Source organism: Crocodylus siamensis, chromosome 1 (genome assembly GCF_052110815.1).
Source record: "Crocodylus siamensis isolate JL-2025a chromosome 1, ASM5211081v1, whole genome shotgun sequence".
Taxonomy (NCBI): Eukaryota; Metazoa; Chordata; order Crocodylia; family Crocodylidae; genus Crocodylus; species Crocodylus siamensis.
Genome location: NC_143395.1, coordinates 420,268,908 through 420,285,614, shown reverse-complemented (window position 1 = coordinate 420,285,614; position 16,707 = coordinate 420,268,908). Strand labels below are relative to the sequence as shown.

Genomic DNA, 16,707 nt, shown 5'->3' with positions numbered 1-16,707 from the left:
TGATTAAATTAAGTTTTGTCAACTCGAGTGGCCAAATTTGGGGTCCACTGCACCCTGAAAGGATCCTTTGTAGTAACAGAAGTGATAGCTATCCATGACACAGTTATGCAAGATGGACATTGGGATCAATTTCCTTATATAGATTGTTGGTTGGAAGTGGTTCAAAATCAGCCACCTTGGATTAAGAAATGCTTAGTAAAGTCTCATGTGATGGTTGTTAAAGGAGAGACTCAAGGAGGACTGCCTGTACTCTCTGAGTCTAATTGGGGGGCGGGGATTCTGAATTGGCTGAGTATCGGACCCACTCTCCGGTCACCCTGTCAGGTAGCGAGGATGAATCAGACACCTCCTCAGGATCCAGTCCCTCTGCACCACCACTCCCTCCCTCAGGGAAACCACCACTGGTGTATCAAAGCATACTTAATGATTCAGAGCGAGTGCCTCACCCAAGTGTCCCATCTGAATCAGGGAGTAAGGGCTATTATTTGCACAAGACTGTAGAATCACAGCCGGTGCTGAATTGCCCGATGCGAGAGATTATTGGAGAGGGGGGCAATGCAACTTTTGTCTACACCCCATTTAGTACTTCAGATTTATTTAACTGAAAGAATCAGAGCCCCTCTTTTCGTGAAGACCCTGAAAAGATGAGGGACCTGTTTCGATCCATTGGGCAAACCCATCGACCCACTTAGGCTGGTGTCCAGATGATGCTCCAAACCCTCCTGACCCCGGAGGAAAGGAGATTAGTGTTGGGGACAGCAAAGCGCATTGCAGCAGCCAGGGTAGAAGCAGACGGAGCTGCTGGTTGTACCTTGCGTGATACCTGCCCTGTTGAGGAACCGAGATGGGATAATCATACTGCAGAAGGAAGAGAGCTGAGTGCACGGTATCTGGGGATTATAGTGGAAGTAATGGGGAAGGCAGTGCCTCAGGTTACTAATCTGTCTAAGTTGTATGAAGTGAGACAGGGAAAAGAAGAGGATCCCTCAGCTTTCCTCAGGAGGCTGTATGAGGTGTTCCACAGGTTTCGGACCTAGATCCAGAAGCCCCAGATCATCAACGCATGGTAAATCTTATGTTTATTGGTCAATCCGCTGCTGATATTCATAAGAAGCTACAGAAAACTGAGGGAGGTGCTGGGAAACCGACTTCAGAGCTGGTGGAAATTGCATATAAGGTATATGGGAATCGTGAGCAAGTGCAGGAGCGCAAGGAGGATAAAAAGGCTCAGCGACAGACGGCAGTGCTGGCAGCTGCTATAACTGGAGGTAACCCTGGAAAGGCTGGGATGCAGAAAGGGAAAGGAGAAAGAGTGGGAGCAGACGTTTGTGCTTACTGCAGGGAGAAAGGACACTGGAAGAGGGAATGCCCAAAGTTGAAGGAGAAGAGAGAGGGGGAACCAAGAGGTCACCTCATGTGGGCAGAGGAAAAGGGTGAGGACACAGAATGAAGGGGACGGGGATCTAAGACCACTACCCTTCGGGTTGGAGCCCGAGAAGATCCCATGGTAACCATTAGGGTTGGTGGCAAAGACTTTGAAGCCTTGGTGGATACTGGGGCTACATTTTCAATGATTCCAGAAAACCCCACTGTGCAAGAGCTAGTGAGCAGCGTGTACTTGTGGAAGGGATTGAGGGAACGCAATCCCGACTCCCTGTTTGTAAACCACTCCTCACCAAAGTGGGGGACCATTTGCTTGAGCACTCCTTTGTATATTCTCCAAGTTGCCCGGTCACACTACTTGGGCGGGACCTACTCACAAAATTGCAAGCTGAGATATTTTTCAGAGATGACCAGATGGTGGTCCAGCTACCTGTCAAGCAGAGCTCGAACTATCAGATGGCTCTCCTGGAGGACCGACGCCCTGCAGTAAGTTCTGAAGATCACATGACTGGAGTAGACCCTTCGGTATGGGCTGATGGAACCCCTGCGCGAGCTAAGTCGGTCTCCCTGGTAAGGATCATACTCAAGGAAGGGGAGGGGCCCGTTCGGGTAAAGCAGTATCCACTCAGCCAGAGTTGGACTCAAGCCGTTAATAGAGAAATACAAGAGGTGCGGATGGCTAGTGGAAGGGTCCTCACCATATAATACGCCCATTCTTGGAGTGCTGAAGGCAGATGGGGTCTCATACAGACTGGTCCAAGACCTGCGAGCAGTAAATAAGAAGGTCCTTTCAGACCATCCTGTAGTCCAGAACCCACGCACGATTTTGACACAAGTATCAGGGGAAGCTGAAATGTTTTCAGTGCTAGATTTGAAAGATGCTTTCTTCTCCATTCCCCTTCACTGAGAGAGTCAAAAATTGTTTGCTTTTGAATGGGAGGACCCAGATACTTTTCATAAAGCCCAGGTCATGTGGACAGTTCTCCCACAAGGATTCAAAGCAGCCCCCCATATTTTCGGACTTGCCCTTCAGAAGGACTTGGAGGAGTGGAAGGGATCACACCCCGCAGTGACTCTCCTCCAGTATGTGGATGACCTGCTGGTTGCAAGCCCAAATTTACAACTCTGAGAGGAAGCCACCAGGTTACTGCTAAACACCCTAGGGGAAAAAGGATATAAGGTCTCTAGAGAGAAAGCCCAAATATGTCAGCCTCAAGTTACATTTTTGGGATATAAGCTCTCAAAAGGAGTCAGAGCCCTGAGTGCAGATCGCATACAGGCAATCCAAGGTCTAACCTCACCTAAGTCACCCAAGGAGCTGCGGGCATTCCTAGGGCTAACTGGGTTCTGTCGACTATGGATACCAGATCATGGTGGGAAGGCCAGACCACTGTATGACTCCCTGACTAAGGAGAGTCTCACTGAATGGAAATGGAATAAAGAAATGCAGCATGCCTTTGATCTGCTTAAAGGAGCATTAACCCAGCCCCCTGCCCTGGCCATCCCGAATAATAAAAAGCCATATCGACTGTATGTCCATGAGAATCGAGGGTTTGCATCAGGGGTGCTGATGCAGCCATCAGGCCCAACTTGGACACTGATTCTCGCTATGCTTTTTCTACAGTTCATGCGCATGGACTATTGTGGAAAGAAAGGGGTTTCATTATGGCTTCTGGGAATAAAATTGCTAACGGCCCTCAGATTATCAAGCTACTAGAGGCACTCCACCAGCCTAAAGAGGTAGCAGTCATTCATGTGCGAACCCATGGGAAGACTGCTGAGGAAAAGCACAAGCTTGGAAACGCAAGGGGTGATGCAGCAGCAAAAGAAGCCGCATTTATTGGTGGAGAGGCGGAAGAAGTATCCAGACAGGTCTTGTCCCATGCTGTATGGCCAAACATCCGGGATCTAGTCCCGCAGTATTCCCCTGAAGAAGATAAATTTGCACAGGAGGCTTGCACAGAAAAGTACTCCCATGGGTGCTGGATAGTACCAAGAGGGAAAGTCATGATACCCAGGCCATTGCTTCGGGAGGTGCTGCAACAGCTCCATGCAAGTACCCACATGGGAGGCTTGGCTATGGGTGATCTAGTGATCCGCCAAGCAGTAGCTCCAGGGCTATATGTAGAAGCTCAGCATATTGCTACTAGGTGCATCACATGTCAGAAAGTAAACCCTCAAAGGAAACCCCCTGTGCCAATGGGAGGTAGACCCTGGGCAGCGTACCCTGGACAAGCATGGCAGATTGATTTTGCCGAGCTCCCACGGTCCGGACATCATGGGTTTTTACTTGTCATGGTAGACCAGCTCTCCGGTTGGGTTGAGGCATGGCCCACCAGGACTGCGACTGTGGCTACAGTAGTGAAGTATCTGTTGCAGGAAATCATTCCCCGGTACTCTCTACCCGAATCCATCGAGTTGGATCAAGGACAACACTTTGTGAGAAAAGTAGTTCAAGAAGTCGCACAAGCCCTCAAGATCACTTGGAAACTACACACACCATGGAGACCACAGAGTTCAGGACAAGTGGAACGCATGAATAGGACCTTAAAGACTCTACTCACCAAGATCTGTATTGAAACACGCCTTAAGTGGCCTCAAGCATTGCTGCTTGCTCTTACTTGCATTCGAAACAGTCCCTGACGGGGCCTTAAATTAACCCCATATGAAATTATGTTTGGCAAACCGCCTCGAGTCTTACCCCCTGGGATGCGAGAAAATGTAACTTTTGAATTAGGTAATAGTGAGCTTCGTATGTACGTTATTGCTTTGCAGTCTGTCTTGTCTTCTCTTCACAGGTATGCAGCCTCCTTTCAGCGTCTGCCTTTAGACGTACCGGTACATGACTTCTGCCCGGGAGACTGGGTCTTGGTGCAGCGGTGGAAAAAGGTGGAGTGGCCCTTTCCAGGTACTTCTAACAACCCACACCGCTGTAAAGATTGCTGGCCATGACCGTTGGATACACCATACCTGTTTGAAATGACATCCACGAGCGTCAGAGGACACCAGCTCCCAAGACGAACTCACTCCAGAAGCTGAGTCGTCCTCGGAACAAGAAGCCGCCAGGTGTAGCTGTGAACCTGCTGGTGATCTCCAAGTGCGCCTGAGACGGCTTAATCAAAGTTCAGAAAATCAGACAAGAAAGTAACAAAGAAAAAGTTTAGGCTGTATTTGATCTCAAGAGAGAGAGAATATGGTGGGAATCTTAATATGCTTTGTTGTTATCTATGTAGTAAAAGAGGCAGGATTAAATCGCCCTAGCCACCACCCCATATCCCCGTTTCCCCCAGTTCCTCCCCCAGAAGCAAATTTGTATTTTGACATGATGGAAAGAATTGCAGGTACCTTCAATCTCACCAACTGCTGGGCCTGTGGGGAACTCCAAGAAGCCGGAGGCCGGTGGCCTTGGAGGGCTTTTCTTTTGGCCCCAAAGTGGCTAGTGAGTACTAAGGCAGATGTTAAGATTACTAGTCAAGAAAGAGATGAGAACCGCAGCTGGGATCTTTCCCAAGTGGCATTGGAAGAATATTGCATCAGTAATAATAGTACAAGAAAGAGTTTGGGACATAGCCATTGCATATAGACCTTGAAGGTGCGGTGGATGGAACTTACAAAATTAGAACAGATTTATTATCCTAACAGCTCAGAGTATAATAGGCTAGTGTGGCAGCATCCTAATGGAACAATTGCATGGTTTAATAAGTATCGGAGTGCCACAAATCAAAGTAATGATTGGACAGATTGTACAAACAAGAAACAAGATGAGCTATGAGAATGTTCCATGAGAGGAGGCCTCGCAGCTGCTAGTCCCTTGGGTCCAGAAGGGGGCTTGGAGTTTCCCGAGATGCCCTATGGTTGGGCCCCTCCAAATGCCACTAATAGAAAAATAGGGCCTTAAAAGCATACTATTGGATTTGCAGAGAACGGGCCTATACAATACTACCACAAGGGTGGGTAGGAACATGCTACATTGGGGTAATTGTACCAGCTTTCTTTTTGCTACTGTCTGAGGTTGGAAATAAGTTGGGAATCTCTTTGTATGATGATTGGAAGAGGAACAAGAGAAGTATTGATGTGAGTTTGACACAAGGTGGCTCCCAAAAGTGCAAGGAGGATGAATGGCCCCCTCAAAGGATTATTGAGTACTATGGACCTGCTACATGGGCTGATGATGGGGGTTGGGGATACTGGACACCAATATAAATGTTAAATAGAATTATCAGATTGCAGGCAGTCTTGGAAGTAATTACTAGCCAGACTGCCACTGCTCTCCAGTTACTGGCCAGACAGAGTTCTCAGATGAGAGAAGCCATATACCAAATTCGAATGGCCTTAGACTATTTACTTGCAGAGGATGGCGGAGTCTGCGGAAAGTTCAACCTTTCTAATTGTTGCCTCCAAATAGATGATAATGAGAAAGTAGTCTTAGAGATTGCCAAAGAAATTAGGAAAATAGCCCATGTACCAATACAAATGTGGAAAAACACATGAGATAGAGACTGGTAGTCTAATCTGCTTGGAGGACCCTGGTGGAAAAAAGTAGGGTTTGTATTTCTGTGTGCTCTGACTGGATTGATTTTTATCCCTTGCCTTACTCCCTGTTTCATGAGATTGATAACCACTACAGTTGAAGGAATGCAAGTTGCAACAGTCCCCCTCAAAGCACAGACTGTAGCAAAAGTCATGGTCCTCAGAAAAATTCCTCATAATTATCTTAATCTGCCTAAATGAAAATGGGGAGCAGAAAGCATCTTGAGGGGGGAATATTGTTAGAAATAGAATATTGTTAGAAATGCGCAGCTTGCATCTTGCACCTGATAAGAAAGAAATACTGCCAAAGACTCCTTTCTCCCCCAGTCCCGCCTCAGTCTTTCTTATGCTGATTACACTCTCTCCCCCTCACCCGCCTCAGACTTTCTCATGCTGATTGCAGGAGGTAAAATTCAATTAGCTATGGCCTTAAAGTGTGAACTTTTGGCGAACTGTTGTAGTTTCTGAGCATGCTTAATAAGCTGATGCATATTTACCTCTCCGCCCTGCATACTTAAGTAGCTAATTATACTATACATGCAATGTATGTAATGATGTAACCACATGTATGCTTGTATGAAACGGAAGTAGGCTGTAAGAGTTCCTGTTTCTGCACACGTGCCCAGGAGAGAGAAGATAAAATCCGCTTGCAAACACCATTGCTTGTCAGAGTTAATGTGAGTGCTTGGCTCTGCTCTGACCTTGTTTGCAAACAAATACAACCTTTTGTGCCGGCTGATGACTGTGTGTCTGTGATCTTTGCGGGCCTCCAAAGAAACGAACCGCTTTGTGCAACACTTGTACGGGAGCTCCCTGCACCTCTGGTGGGACGGGGACATATCGATCACATGCACAAATACGTATCTAGAGCCTCCAAATTGTTGCGTAGACCTGGGACCATGTTGAGCTAGGACCTCTCCCCAGGACAGACCCTTGGCTGACTTCAGTTCACTGCAGGGAAGCAATGACATCTCTCAGCTGAGGCTCTGCCCCTTCAGTGTAGAGGATCCTCTGTCATTTCCTGATCTTGTCTGGAGGGAAAATGCTTTTCTTTTTCAGATTGGACAGGTGCCCAGGGCTTCTCTGGGAAGGCTTACACTGCAGTATAAGGTAAGCCATCGAAGGAATTGCTCCTTGTTGCATAAAACACAACCGACTGAGCACATGTCTGAGGACAAGTCTCGCGTTGCACGCTTGGTGCTGGTTAACACATAACAGATGAGGATGTTTCCCAGCGTTCACTGCCGCCTCCTTTCTAAATCTGGCAAATATGAAATAAAAGCAGCAGTATGAAATAAAAAGTGCTTTGCTGTGTAGACATGTGCAGACTTGTTGCTACAAGTGATGGAGCATTTTGGTGCATCTGTCTATATAGTATAGCACCAATAATCTGTGGGGTAAGGGAGGTTGGGGCAGCCACTGTGCTGGCCCCAGCAGTGTTTCTTGGGGGAAAAGACATTTTCTGAGGGTGCCTTGAGTTGAATGAGTCTAAAACCAGTGGAGAACGAGTGATGTGGCCTGAGAGAGGCAGCTAGCTGTGTTAGCGTGAAGTCGGACAGACGGCAGAATCGAGATGCCCCTTGTAGACTCAGGGGGGCTCAACCCGTGGCCCTTGGGCCAGATCCTGCCTGCAGCCCAAGTCACCCATCCCCACAGGTCCAGTGATCTGGTGATGGGTGAAATTTTGGAGTTGTTGGGAGCCCCTGGCAGTAGCAGAGGGAAGTTGGAGACTGGGGCACACGCTCTGGGCACCGACCCCAGGGGCAGGAGGTGAAAAAATCGTAACAGCTGCACTGCCAGGAGCACCGCTGGGGATGCTGTTCTCCCCTCCCTGCTGCCCCCCACCCCCGGCACCCTGTACCCCGGGCACTCAGGCACAGTGTCACGTGTGCTGGGCCGGGGCTGCTTGTGCCGTCCCACCCACGTGAGGCCCGTGGTGCGTGGCCCTGGACTCGCACACCAGAAAGCTTGAGCACCGCCAGACTCACTGAATCCCAGATGCACCAGCTTTCCGCAGCAAGCGCTCAGCTCACCAGAGGGTAAGAAATGATGTGCAGAGAGCAGGTGTGCAATGCAGAGGTGTTTATTTTAAATATAAAAGGGAATGGGGGGAGGGAGGGGAAAGGGGGACAGCGCTGAGAGAGGGGAACAAAGTAGCCAGGTAAAACCCCCGAGGGATGCAGGGATGTGGAAGTGAAGGATGAGAGTTTGGAGCCGGTCCCTCCCAGCGGGGTGCTGTGCATGGGGGCTTGGGAGACGACCCCTGGGCCAGGGCAGCAGCAGGGTCCAGGCGGGAGCAGCTCCTGTGATGGAGACCCCAGCCCCCCCCACCCCGGGGACACCGAGGGGCTGGCAGTCGGATGCGGGGGGGGGACAGTCTGTCCCGCGGGTTGTGGCAGGGACAGGGATTGGCTCAGGACTGGGCTGGGGCCGGGCACAGGGTCAGGGGAGCCGCGTTGGTGCCCCCAGCATTGACACCAGGATGGAAGTAAGGGCGCACGGTCCCAGAGAAGGAGTCGGTGAAAGTGAAGAGATGGGACCTGTCGGTCACATTGTAAAATGAGACCTCGCCCCGCTCGTAGTCCAGGAAAACACCCACCCGCCTGGGCCGCACACTCACGGGGAGGGGGGTTGGGGGGGAGGTGCAGGCCCCGTATCCTCCATCCCGCAGCCACACGGCCCAGTACCCATTGCGAGGTGCAAGTGTGACCCTCCCCTTCCTGTGCACAGACTCCCTGCACAGGCCCTGGGCCCAGCACATCTTGTCTCCCGCCTCCACCTCCCAGTAGCGCCTCCCGCCCCTGAACCCCTCTGCGCCCAGGACACAGACACAAGCATCAAATCTCTCGGGGGTGTCGGGCACATCCTGTCGGGTGTCTCCGAGTCTCACACATTTCCGAACCTCAGACAGGACGAGGTGGGGATGAGCTGTCCTTGGGTCCAGAGTCACGTCCGCTGGGGAGAGAATTGCGGGTCCGGGTGGGGGCAGGCGGGTCCCGAGATCACGGGGAACTCGCCGCGTCCCAGGAATCACGGGTCGGTCCCTGCTGGGAGTCACCGTCACCCCACGGGGAATGGGGGGAACAGGAAATGGGGGGAACAGGACAGGGGGATGTCCCCACCAGACAGCAGGGAGCAGAGGGGCCCATGGCAGGCTGCCCGGGGGAGGGGTGGCAGGGGGAGCGGAGGGCAGGGCCTGGGGGTCTCCGTGCTTGGGCCGAGGTCACTCGGTTTGCTGCCGACAGCAGGTGGGTGCCTGCCCCTCCACCCCAGGCTGGGCTGCTCTGCCCAGGGGGACCCCCATGTCCCCAGCCTGTGGGCACAGCACTGCAGCCAGGGCAGCCCACAGCCAGCGCCTCCCCAGAGCCAGCCCAAGGCAGGGCCCTGCATAGGGCTGGGCGCAGGGGTGGGGAGGGAAGGCGAAGGGCAGGGGGGCACTGACGGGGGCACTAAGCACCGGAGAACAGGGCCCATTGCTGGTGAGTCTGGGGCAGTTGAGCGGGGAGGGTGCATTTCCCCACTGACTGCCACAAACCTCTGGGCTCAGCTCACAAGAGACATGTCCCAGGCCCCCCCAGCTTGTGTCTGCTCTAGGGGTCTCCACTGGAGGACCTGCACTGGGACAAGGACACCCCATGTACAGGGGACCTGGGACACTGCTGGGACCGGGGCCATCTGCCCCCAGAGTACTGCGCAATCCCAGGCCCGGGGGCCCAGTTGCCGCACTGGCCCCCTCCGTCGTGCCAGAAGCTGCACATCCAGATGCAGTTTCCAAACACACGGGAGTGACCTAGGGGCAGAAATTCCAATGGCTCCCAACAGTACCGGGGCTCCGGGGCCACGTGGAGCCGTTGGAAATGCAGCCCTGGGAACAGCCGGAGACTCCTGCAGCGCTTGTGCAGGGGGGGCTGGGGAGGACGAGCAGCCTGGGACGGGGTCTGCTCAGAGCACCGGTGTGAACGGACCTGCCCCTCCTCTGTCCCCAGACCTGCTGTGACATTTGCCCACTGGAGGACATTGGCTCTGCTCGAACCCAACACCCCTGCTGAAAACAGAGACAGCTCCAGCCCCACTTCTCCTCCCAGAGGGATTTGTCCCCTGTTGTGAGTCACACAGCTCCCCTCCAGCCATGCCCAGGCCCCCCGGCATATACAGTGCTGGCACGGACTGGCTCACAGCCCCGGGGACCATGTGTGCTCTCCACCCCCGGCGCCCTGCAGCTCCTGCTTGCTCAACAACCAGCCGGGATCAGGGCAGGGCTGGGGGATCCCTGCAGGGTGGGAGGTCTCACACCCTGGTCCGGGTGCAGCCTGGCCCAGTGTGGGCCATCCCCATGGTCAGTCTTGTCCAGGCTCATGTGTCCTACAAGAGATGATGACAGACTGGGCTTGTGCACCCAAGACTCTCAGACATGGGCTGAGGAGACGGCTGCAGGACTGCGGAGGCTCTCTGCCAACACGGCAGTCACATCCCCCTGTGCTGTGTGTGCTACATCCCCAGTGCGCCCAGCACGGCTCTTGCTGCTGCCAGTGACCCTGCCATGTGCTGCGGTGTACCTCTGAATTTCCTTAACATTTCCATTATGCCTGGGATGCTGCACGGGGTCTTCACTTCTGTAGAAACAGCTTTTGCTTCCTGAAGCTTCACATCCTTGCTCCTAAGAGGAACATATCCCCCATCATTGCTCAGCCCAGCTCTTCCACATGGATATTCGTGCCACAGCCCAAGCAGGAATCTCCTGGGAGGGGGAAGGGGAAGATACCGCACCTGTCCAAGGTCCTTTTCACATCCTAGAAAGGGAAACATGAGGGTAACAGTGATTATTTCCTTGCTGGGTGAAACCATCTGCATCCAAGTTCAGTGAGTTTATGACTTGTCTGTTCGATGGGCATCCATTTCTTCACTCTCTGAAAATCCCTAAGTCTGCCTCTGCCTGGTGCACTTGGATGCAGCCAAGGGGCGATGAACCATTTCTCTGCTGTCGCCTCTGTCTCAGCATTACATTACTCTGAACATTTGCACGGCGACCTCCAGATGTGCTTTCCTGTCCATTTTTGCTGCTGACAGAAATGATTAAAAAAACCCCCAAACCCTGTGTTTTACTGGAAGAGGCAGCATGTTAGTTTGACCTTGCTCGACAGCATCTGTATAGATCATGCACTTCAGCAAGGCTTTTTGGTGCTTTAATATAAAGCAGATTCAATCAATTATTAGAGATAAGCTCCAAAAAAACCCCATTGAAGCCCCCAGTCTATGACGACATTGGGAAGCCAGGTCCAACTAATGTGACACCGCGTCTGGGGACGCGCTGGGTTCAGTGCGGGGACACACTGGACTTACAGTACAGCCCTTTTTATCCTCATGTCTGCAAGAAGCCTTCATGACTAATAACCTGGCACTTCTCCCAAATCAGAATTTCCTCCCAGGACAAACTGGTAGATCTCCAGACTGATGGAAAGTCTCACCTGAGTCTTGGCCCAGTCTCCACCAGGTCTGGGGGCCAGGCCGAAGGGTGCTTTGTGCCAGACGGCAGCAGCATTGGGGGCCGCATCAGCAGCGCACGCTCACCTTCAGCAGCTCAGCAGGGGTCTGCCTGCTCTTCTCCTCTATCCCCGAGATCAGCTTGCGCAGGGAGGCGCTTTGCCGGGAGAGTTGGGCTACGTTGGCCTCCAGGCGCCGCAGCGTCTCCCTCTCCTCCTCCTCCAGGCTCTGCAGGAGCCGCTGCTCCTCCTGGCTCACAAAGCGACGCAGCTTCTCGCACTCAGACTTGATGCTCTCTCTCTGTCGCTTTACCTTGTTCTTCCAGGACAAGCAGCAAAAACCAGTGTGAGCTGCCATCTCCACTTCCAGCTTTGCATTGGCAGAGGGAAGGCATGAACTCAGGGTGTGCAGCCCTTTGTCAGTAGGTAGACTGTCACCGGATATATGATACACACATTACATATAGTGATGCACTCTCTAGAGAAAGGATCACACAATACTTTCAGCCCATAGCAAAAGGGCTGCTATCCAAAGCAGAGATTTAGGATCTGGGGCCTCTGTAAAGGCTCTGGGGCTTGCAGCAAAACCCAGTGGGCCACGGGTCATCTCTGGCTGATCTGTTGATGTCCGTGCTTTTGTGCCAGGCCTGGGTCAAGACAGGCAGGAGGTGCGTCATGCAAAGCACTTGGAGCCTGTGTTGGCCAAGGGAGATGGGTGGGAAGGACCCCAAGACAGCCACCTTCGCCATCAGGAGCTCTCTACATAGGAGACAGGCTCCTCTGCCAGGGCTTTTCCCTTCCAGGTGGGGAAAGTGGAAGATCCTTAAATGACAGCCCAAGAACCAGGAAAAGCACAGAAGAGACATGTGAGGAAGGGGCTGCAGGGTGGAAGAAGGAGCCCGCACCAGTCCCACAAACATGAACTCTGCCCCGGTGAGAGCTGCCCGGGCTGGGGAGCCTTGACGCCCCTGTGCACGGGCCCAGGGCAGGGGAACACGCACTGCCTCCCCTTGGCCCTGGGGTGGGGCACAGCAAACTCCAGAGCCCCTTTCCCTTCACGCGGGGGCACTGGGGGTGAAAGAGCACAGGGCTCCCCCTCCCCGCAGGGCAGGGTAAAGCCGAGTGCCCAGCCTGCCCTGCCCCCGGGCCCCGCAGGAAGGGCTCTGCACCACTCCTCCTCTGCCTCAGCGATGCCCATCCTGATACGAGGCTTTTAGACTTCGGAGAGCTGCTAGAGGAATCTCACAGAAACCGAAACACGCATGTGATGGAAATCCTGCTGCGGTGCCACAGCCCTGGGATAGCTGGGACAGGCAGAGACATGGGCTTCGGGGTGTGCAGAGAGTGCAGCAGCTCTGGGAGCAAACATGGCTCCAGCTTGCAAAGTGTGGCCCATTTAATGGGAGGTCAAGTATGCCGTCCAGGCCAGCAGCAGTGGCTCGGTCCCAGCCCTGGGTGAGTGGCAAGGAAGGGGTTAAGCTGCCAGCACCTCAGCCCAGTCTGGTCCCAGCTCTCCCCCAGACCGCAGCATCCCCCGATGTCGAGGAAGAGCTCCCTCCATGACACAGCCCCGCGGGGCAAATCTTGCAGCTCCCCCACCCCTCACCGCCAGCTCTGCCATGGGAACGAGCTCTCGAGGAGCACAGACTGGCACCTGCCTCCCACGCCGTGGTGGTGTCCTTCTCCGTGGCCTCCATCGCCAGGGCTCTCTCCAGCCCCTTCCTCAGAGGGTCCAGGGCCCGCTGGAGCTGCACCCGGCAGGAGAAGCATCAGCTCCTTATTCCTGACCCTGACACGTGTTGGGACAAGGAGGGCTTGATACGGGATCAGTAAATGTGCAGGGAAAGCAAGCGGCAGAAGCAGGCGTGTGGGGGGCTTGCTGGCCAGCCCCCTCCCCGCTCCTCTAGACCCCTCGTTGCAGGCGCTGGCTCAGGGGCGCTGGCACCGGGTACAAGCAGCAGCTGAAACTGCTGTGAGGGGAGAAGTCACCTCAGGGTTGCTCTGCAGACACACCTCATGAGCAGGCAAAAAACCTGCTGTTTTTTAGCAGCAAAAAATGGGGCAACATCTCCCTCCAGCACCAGCAAAGTCCAGCTGCTGCCCCTCGGCAGAAGTGCATTTCCCACAATGCCCTGCACCCACCTGCCCTGCTCCCCCACTCATCCTGATGCCTCTGCATCAAACAGGCTTGGCCAAGAAGCTCATTCAGAAACGTGCCCGAGGTGTCTGACCCTGGGGCTCGTGCCCGTCCCTGGCATGCACAGCTTCTCACTCAGCTTGGGCCAGTTTGGGAAACAGGCTTGGGTACTGCTGGGGCAGGAGGGGTGGGCGGCTGGAAGGGGGCAGGTCTGCAGCACACAGGCTTTGCCTGTTGCATTTCCTACACCGGGTCCCTCTCCAGATTTCCTCTGGTCTCCTCCAGACACTTCTTCTACAGCAGGGCCCGGCCCCTGTGACAGAGCCGGCTCATCCCTGTGCCAGGCACGAAACATTGGCAGGGCAGGGTGCGAGGGCAGACCTACTCAGGAAGCCCAGTGGGGCTGCGTGGGCACCGGAGCACCCGGAAAAAGGGTCCATGCGCTGTCGGGGACAAAGGAGCAAGTTCCCTGTTGCAGACAGTCAGCTATGGAGGCAGCCAGGTCTTACTGGTCCCCAGGAGCTCCAGTGGGCTCAAAAACAAGGATCCGGCACACACTACAACTGGTGTGGGGAATGCATGGCTGGTTTTGGAAATACTGTGCACCACACGTGGATATGCAAAGCACAAAATTAGAGAAAAAAAGCAGGACAATTAATGTAATTGGTATGAAGGATGAAGACTTGTACATTCGGGAATAACTAACTGATCTTTGGGGCACCAAGGGAGGCTGGTGAGTTCATTGATGATGAAGTGCTCAGCCACATATTAGGTGGGACTCTGGAATTCATGGATATTAATTCATTTTGGGAGGAATGAAGGGAGGCTGGTTACATCTCCTGTGGATTAAGTGAAGCGGGGATTCGGTGACAACCACTTGATCTTCTCTTGTACGAATGGGGGAGTGTTGAATTCACTGACAAGTACTTGTGATGCCATGCACCATGAGACACTGTGACTTCTGGCTTGGGGCAGCAGAGCGAGTGGCAATTGCCGACTGAGGGGTTCAGGATCCCAGGGGTAAGGCTACACATTTGGACACCTGGCCAGGAGTAGGAAGGAGCAGGATGTAGGGGTGGAAAGAGGCTTGTGAAGAGGACCGTCCTCATCCAGGTGGATCTTAGCTCTCCTCTTACCATCCTCTTATCACCTGACCTCTCTTCAATTTTCTTAACAACAAGGCATGGCAGGAAGATGTAAGGGAACTGGAGGTGGAGACCTGGACAAGAGAGATGGTGGCTGCCGCGTGCTCCTACCAGAGGATGCTTTGTCATCCCCTTACCCCCACAGTCCTTCACTTGCTTTGAGCTGCAGCATCCCACATAACATCCGCCCCCCCGCCCCACAGGCTCCTCTTAGTCTGAAACGCAGCATTTGAGACACCTGGGACTGGTCAGTTAATTCAAGCAGTGAGTGCTGGCATCTAGTCTAATGAACTGTAGTCCAGAGATTTTTTTTCTGGGAAAGGGAGAGAAAAGCATTCCCAACTCTGGAGTAATGTGGATTTGGAGGCTCTGGCATGCATGCTCTATGATCAGCCAAAACCTTTCCCGAAGGACAATCCCGAGGCCTGGAAACTGATTCCTTAAAGCTCAGCACTCCTGCAGTTATCCTCTGTTACTTGCTACAGGAAAAGCTCTTTTATCTTTATTCTGCCTTTCTAAACCAAGTTGTGTCATAGTCTGAGCTGCATTGTATGGAGCAGATACTATCAGTCCTCTGCGTTGCCCTGTTCAGTTTGTTCTGGGGCTGAGCTGAGTTGAAAAGCCAGGGACTGCCCACCCTGGGCCAGGGATCCCAGGGGCTGGGACACACGGCAAGACAGGGCCAAGGGGCCCAGAGACATGACACAAAGAGTGCTGAGGCCAAGAAAGTTGTGGGACTCAGCGCAGGACATGCCCCGAGGGCAGCTATGACACCCTGTAGTAACCACCTTAGACCAGCCCTGTTAGCTAACTTTGCTAGGCTTGCTAAGGTGGGCTTAGCTTTTCTTTTCCTCCTGTAGGAAGGAAGCACCCCGAAATCCCACAGTGGGTTAAGCAACCCAAGGTCTGCAGGGTCTGTGCACCCTGGGTGGCGCAGAGCCCTACGAAAGACCCAAGTCCGGGTGGTAGCAGCGGTTACCCAGGCTTGTGATTGGGCTCCAGGAAGGGGGTTGACTGGACTTAGGTGTCACAGGAGTGACACTGAGAGCATGGTTTTTGGCCAGGAGCAGTGAGGTGGGAGGCTTAGCACAGGAGCAACCCAGACTGGCCCTCCACCGTTAACTAATTTTATCTCTTGGGCCAAATCAGTTCTCAATTCTGTCAGCGAAGCAGAGCTCAATCACTCCAGTCTGTGCTGCACGACCACGGGCAAGTACCCTCCCTTGCGGACACTTCAGCTTGGGACTTCAGATACTGCCCGGTACATGGCAGGCATCCTCTGTGCAAGCCACAAACCCAGAGGCCTTGGAGCCCAGATGCCCACTAATTTCACTCCACCAAAAGGCTGAAGGAGCAAGCTAAAGGGAAGCCCAAGAGCCCTATGTGCAGGCGCAAGCTCCCAAGTTTCGCCTTCCCTCGGCCATATGGGTGCAAAAGCAAGTTAGGGAGGAGCCTCCCATTTCCATAAAGTGGGCCTTAAGCCCCAACACCCCGACAGGTACTAAGCCACGGCAGGAGAACAGACATCCCCAGGGACACTGAAGGAAAACTGCATGCTTGGACCCAAACACACGATGTTGCCCCTGCCAGGTAAAGTGGGGTTTTTTTTTTTTGAAACATTTTATTAGAAAAACTGACACTATCAAACACATGAAGAAAAGCAACAAGGAAACCAAACCCACTTGAGGTTTCACAAGGTTGATACATACTCACTTTCACAAAATTGCATAACATTCACAGAAGAAACAATACCACTTTGACTTACTGAACACCCCATGTAGAAATCATTTAACTTGCTTCTTATATAATTCCAAGTTCCCTCACCCACTGTTGGAGCCCCTTAGCCATTTTATCCGAGGGGGGGGAAAAAACAGGCACTATTAAACACATTGTGGAACCAGGATCCCACCTGAAGCATCACAAAATTAATACTAATACAGTGTCAAGTATTACATAATATTCACATATTCAATGTCGCATTCGACCTGCTGAAAATGCCATTCAGGGAACAACTTATCCATTGTTCTGATAT

General features: G+C 53.0%; 2 protein-coding genes across 2 annotated transcripts in view; one reads left to right on the top strand and one right to left on the bottom strand.

The window, feature by feature from the left end:
- LOC149875529 (uncharacterized) overlaps nucleotides 1–16,707 on the top strand; it is a 433,980-nt gene that overhangs the window by 181,084 nt on the left and 236,189 nt on the right. The window lies entirely within an intron of this gene.
- Nucleotides 8,327–13,105, bottom strand: LOC149875536 (E3 ubiquitin-protein ligase TRIM11-like). The gene is made up of 5 exons (XM_090030963.1): nucleotides 13,052–13,105; nucleotides 11,482–11,712; nucleotides 10,681–10,703; nucleotides 10,470–10,570; nucleotides 8,327–8,868 (listed from the first exon to the last, which is right to left on the bottom strand). Exons 1-5 carry the CDS (start codon nucleotides 13,088–13,090, stop codon nucleotides 8,327–8,329), a joined length of 936 nt encoding a protein of 311 aa, XP_089887089.1. The 5' UTR covers nucleotides 13,091–13,105.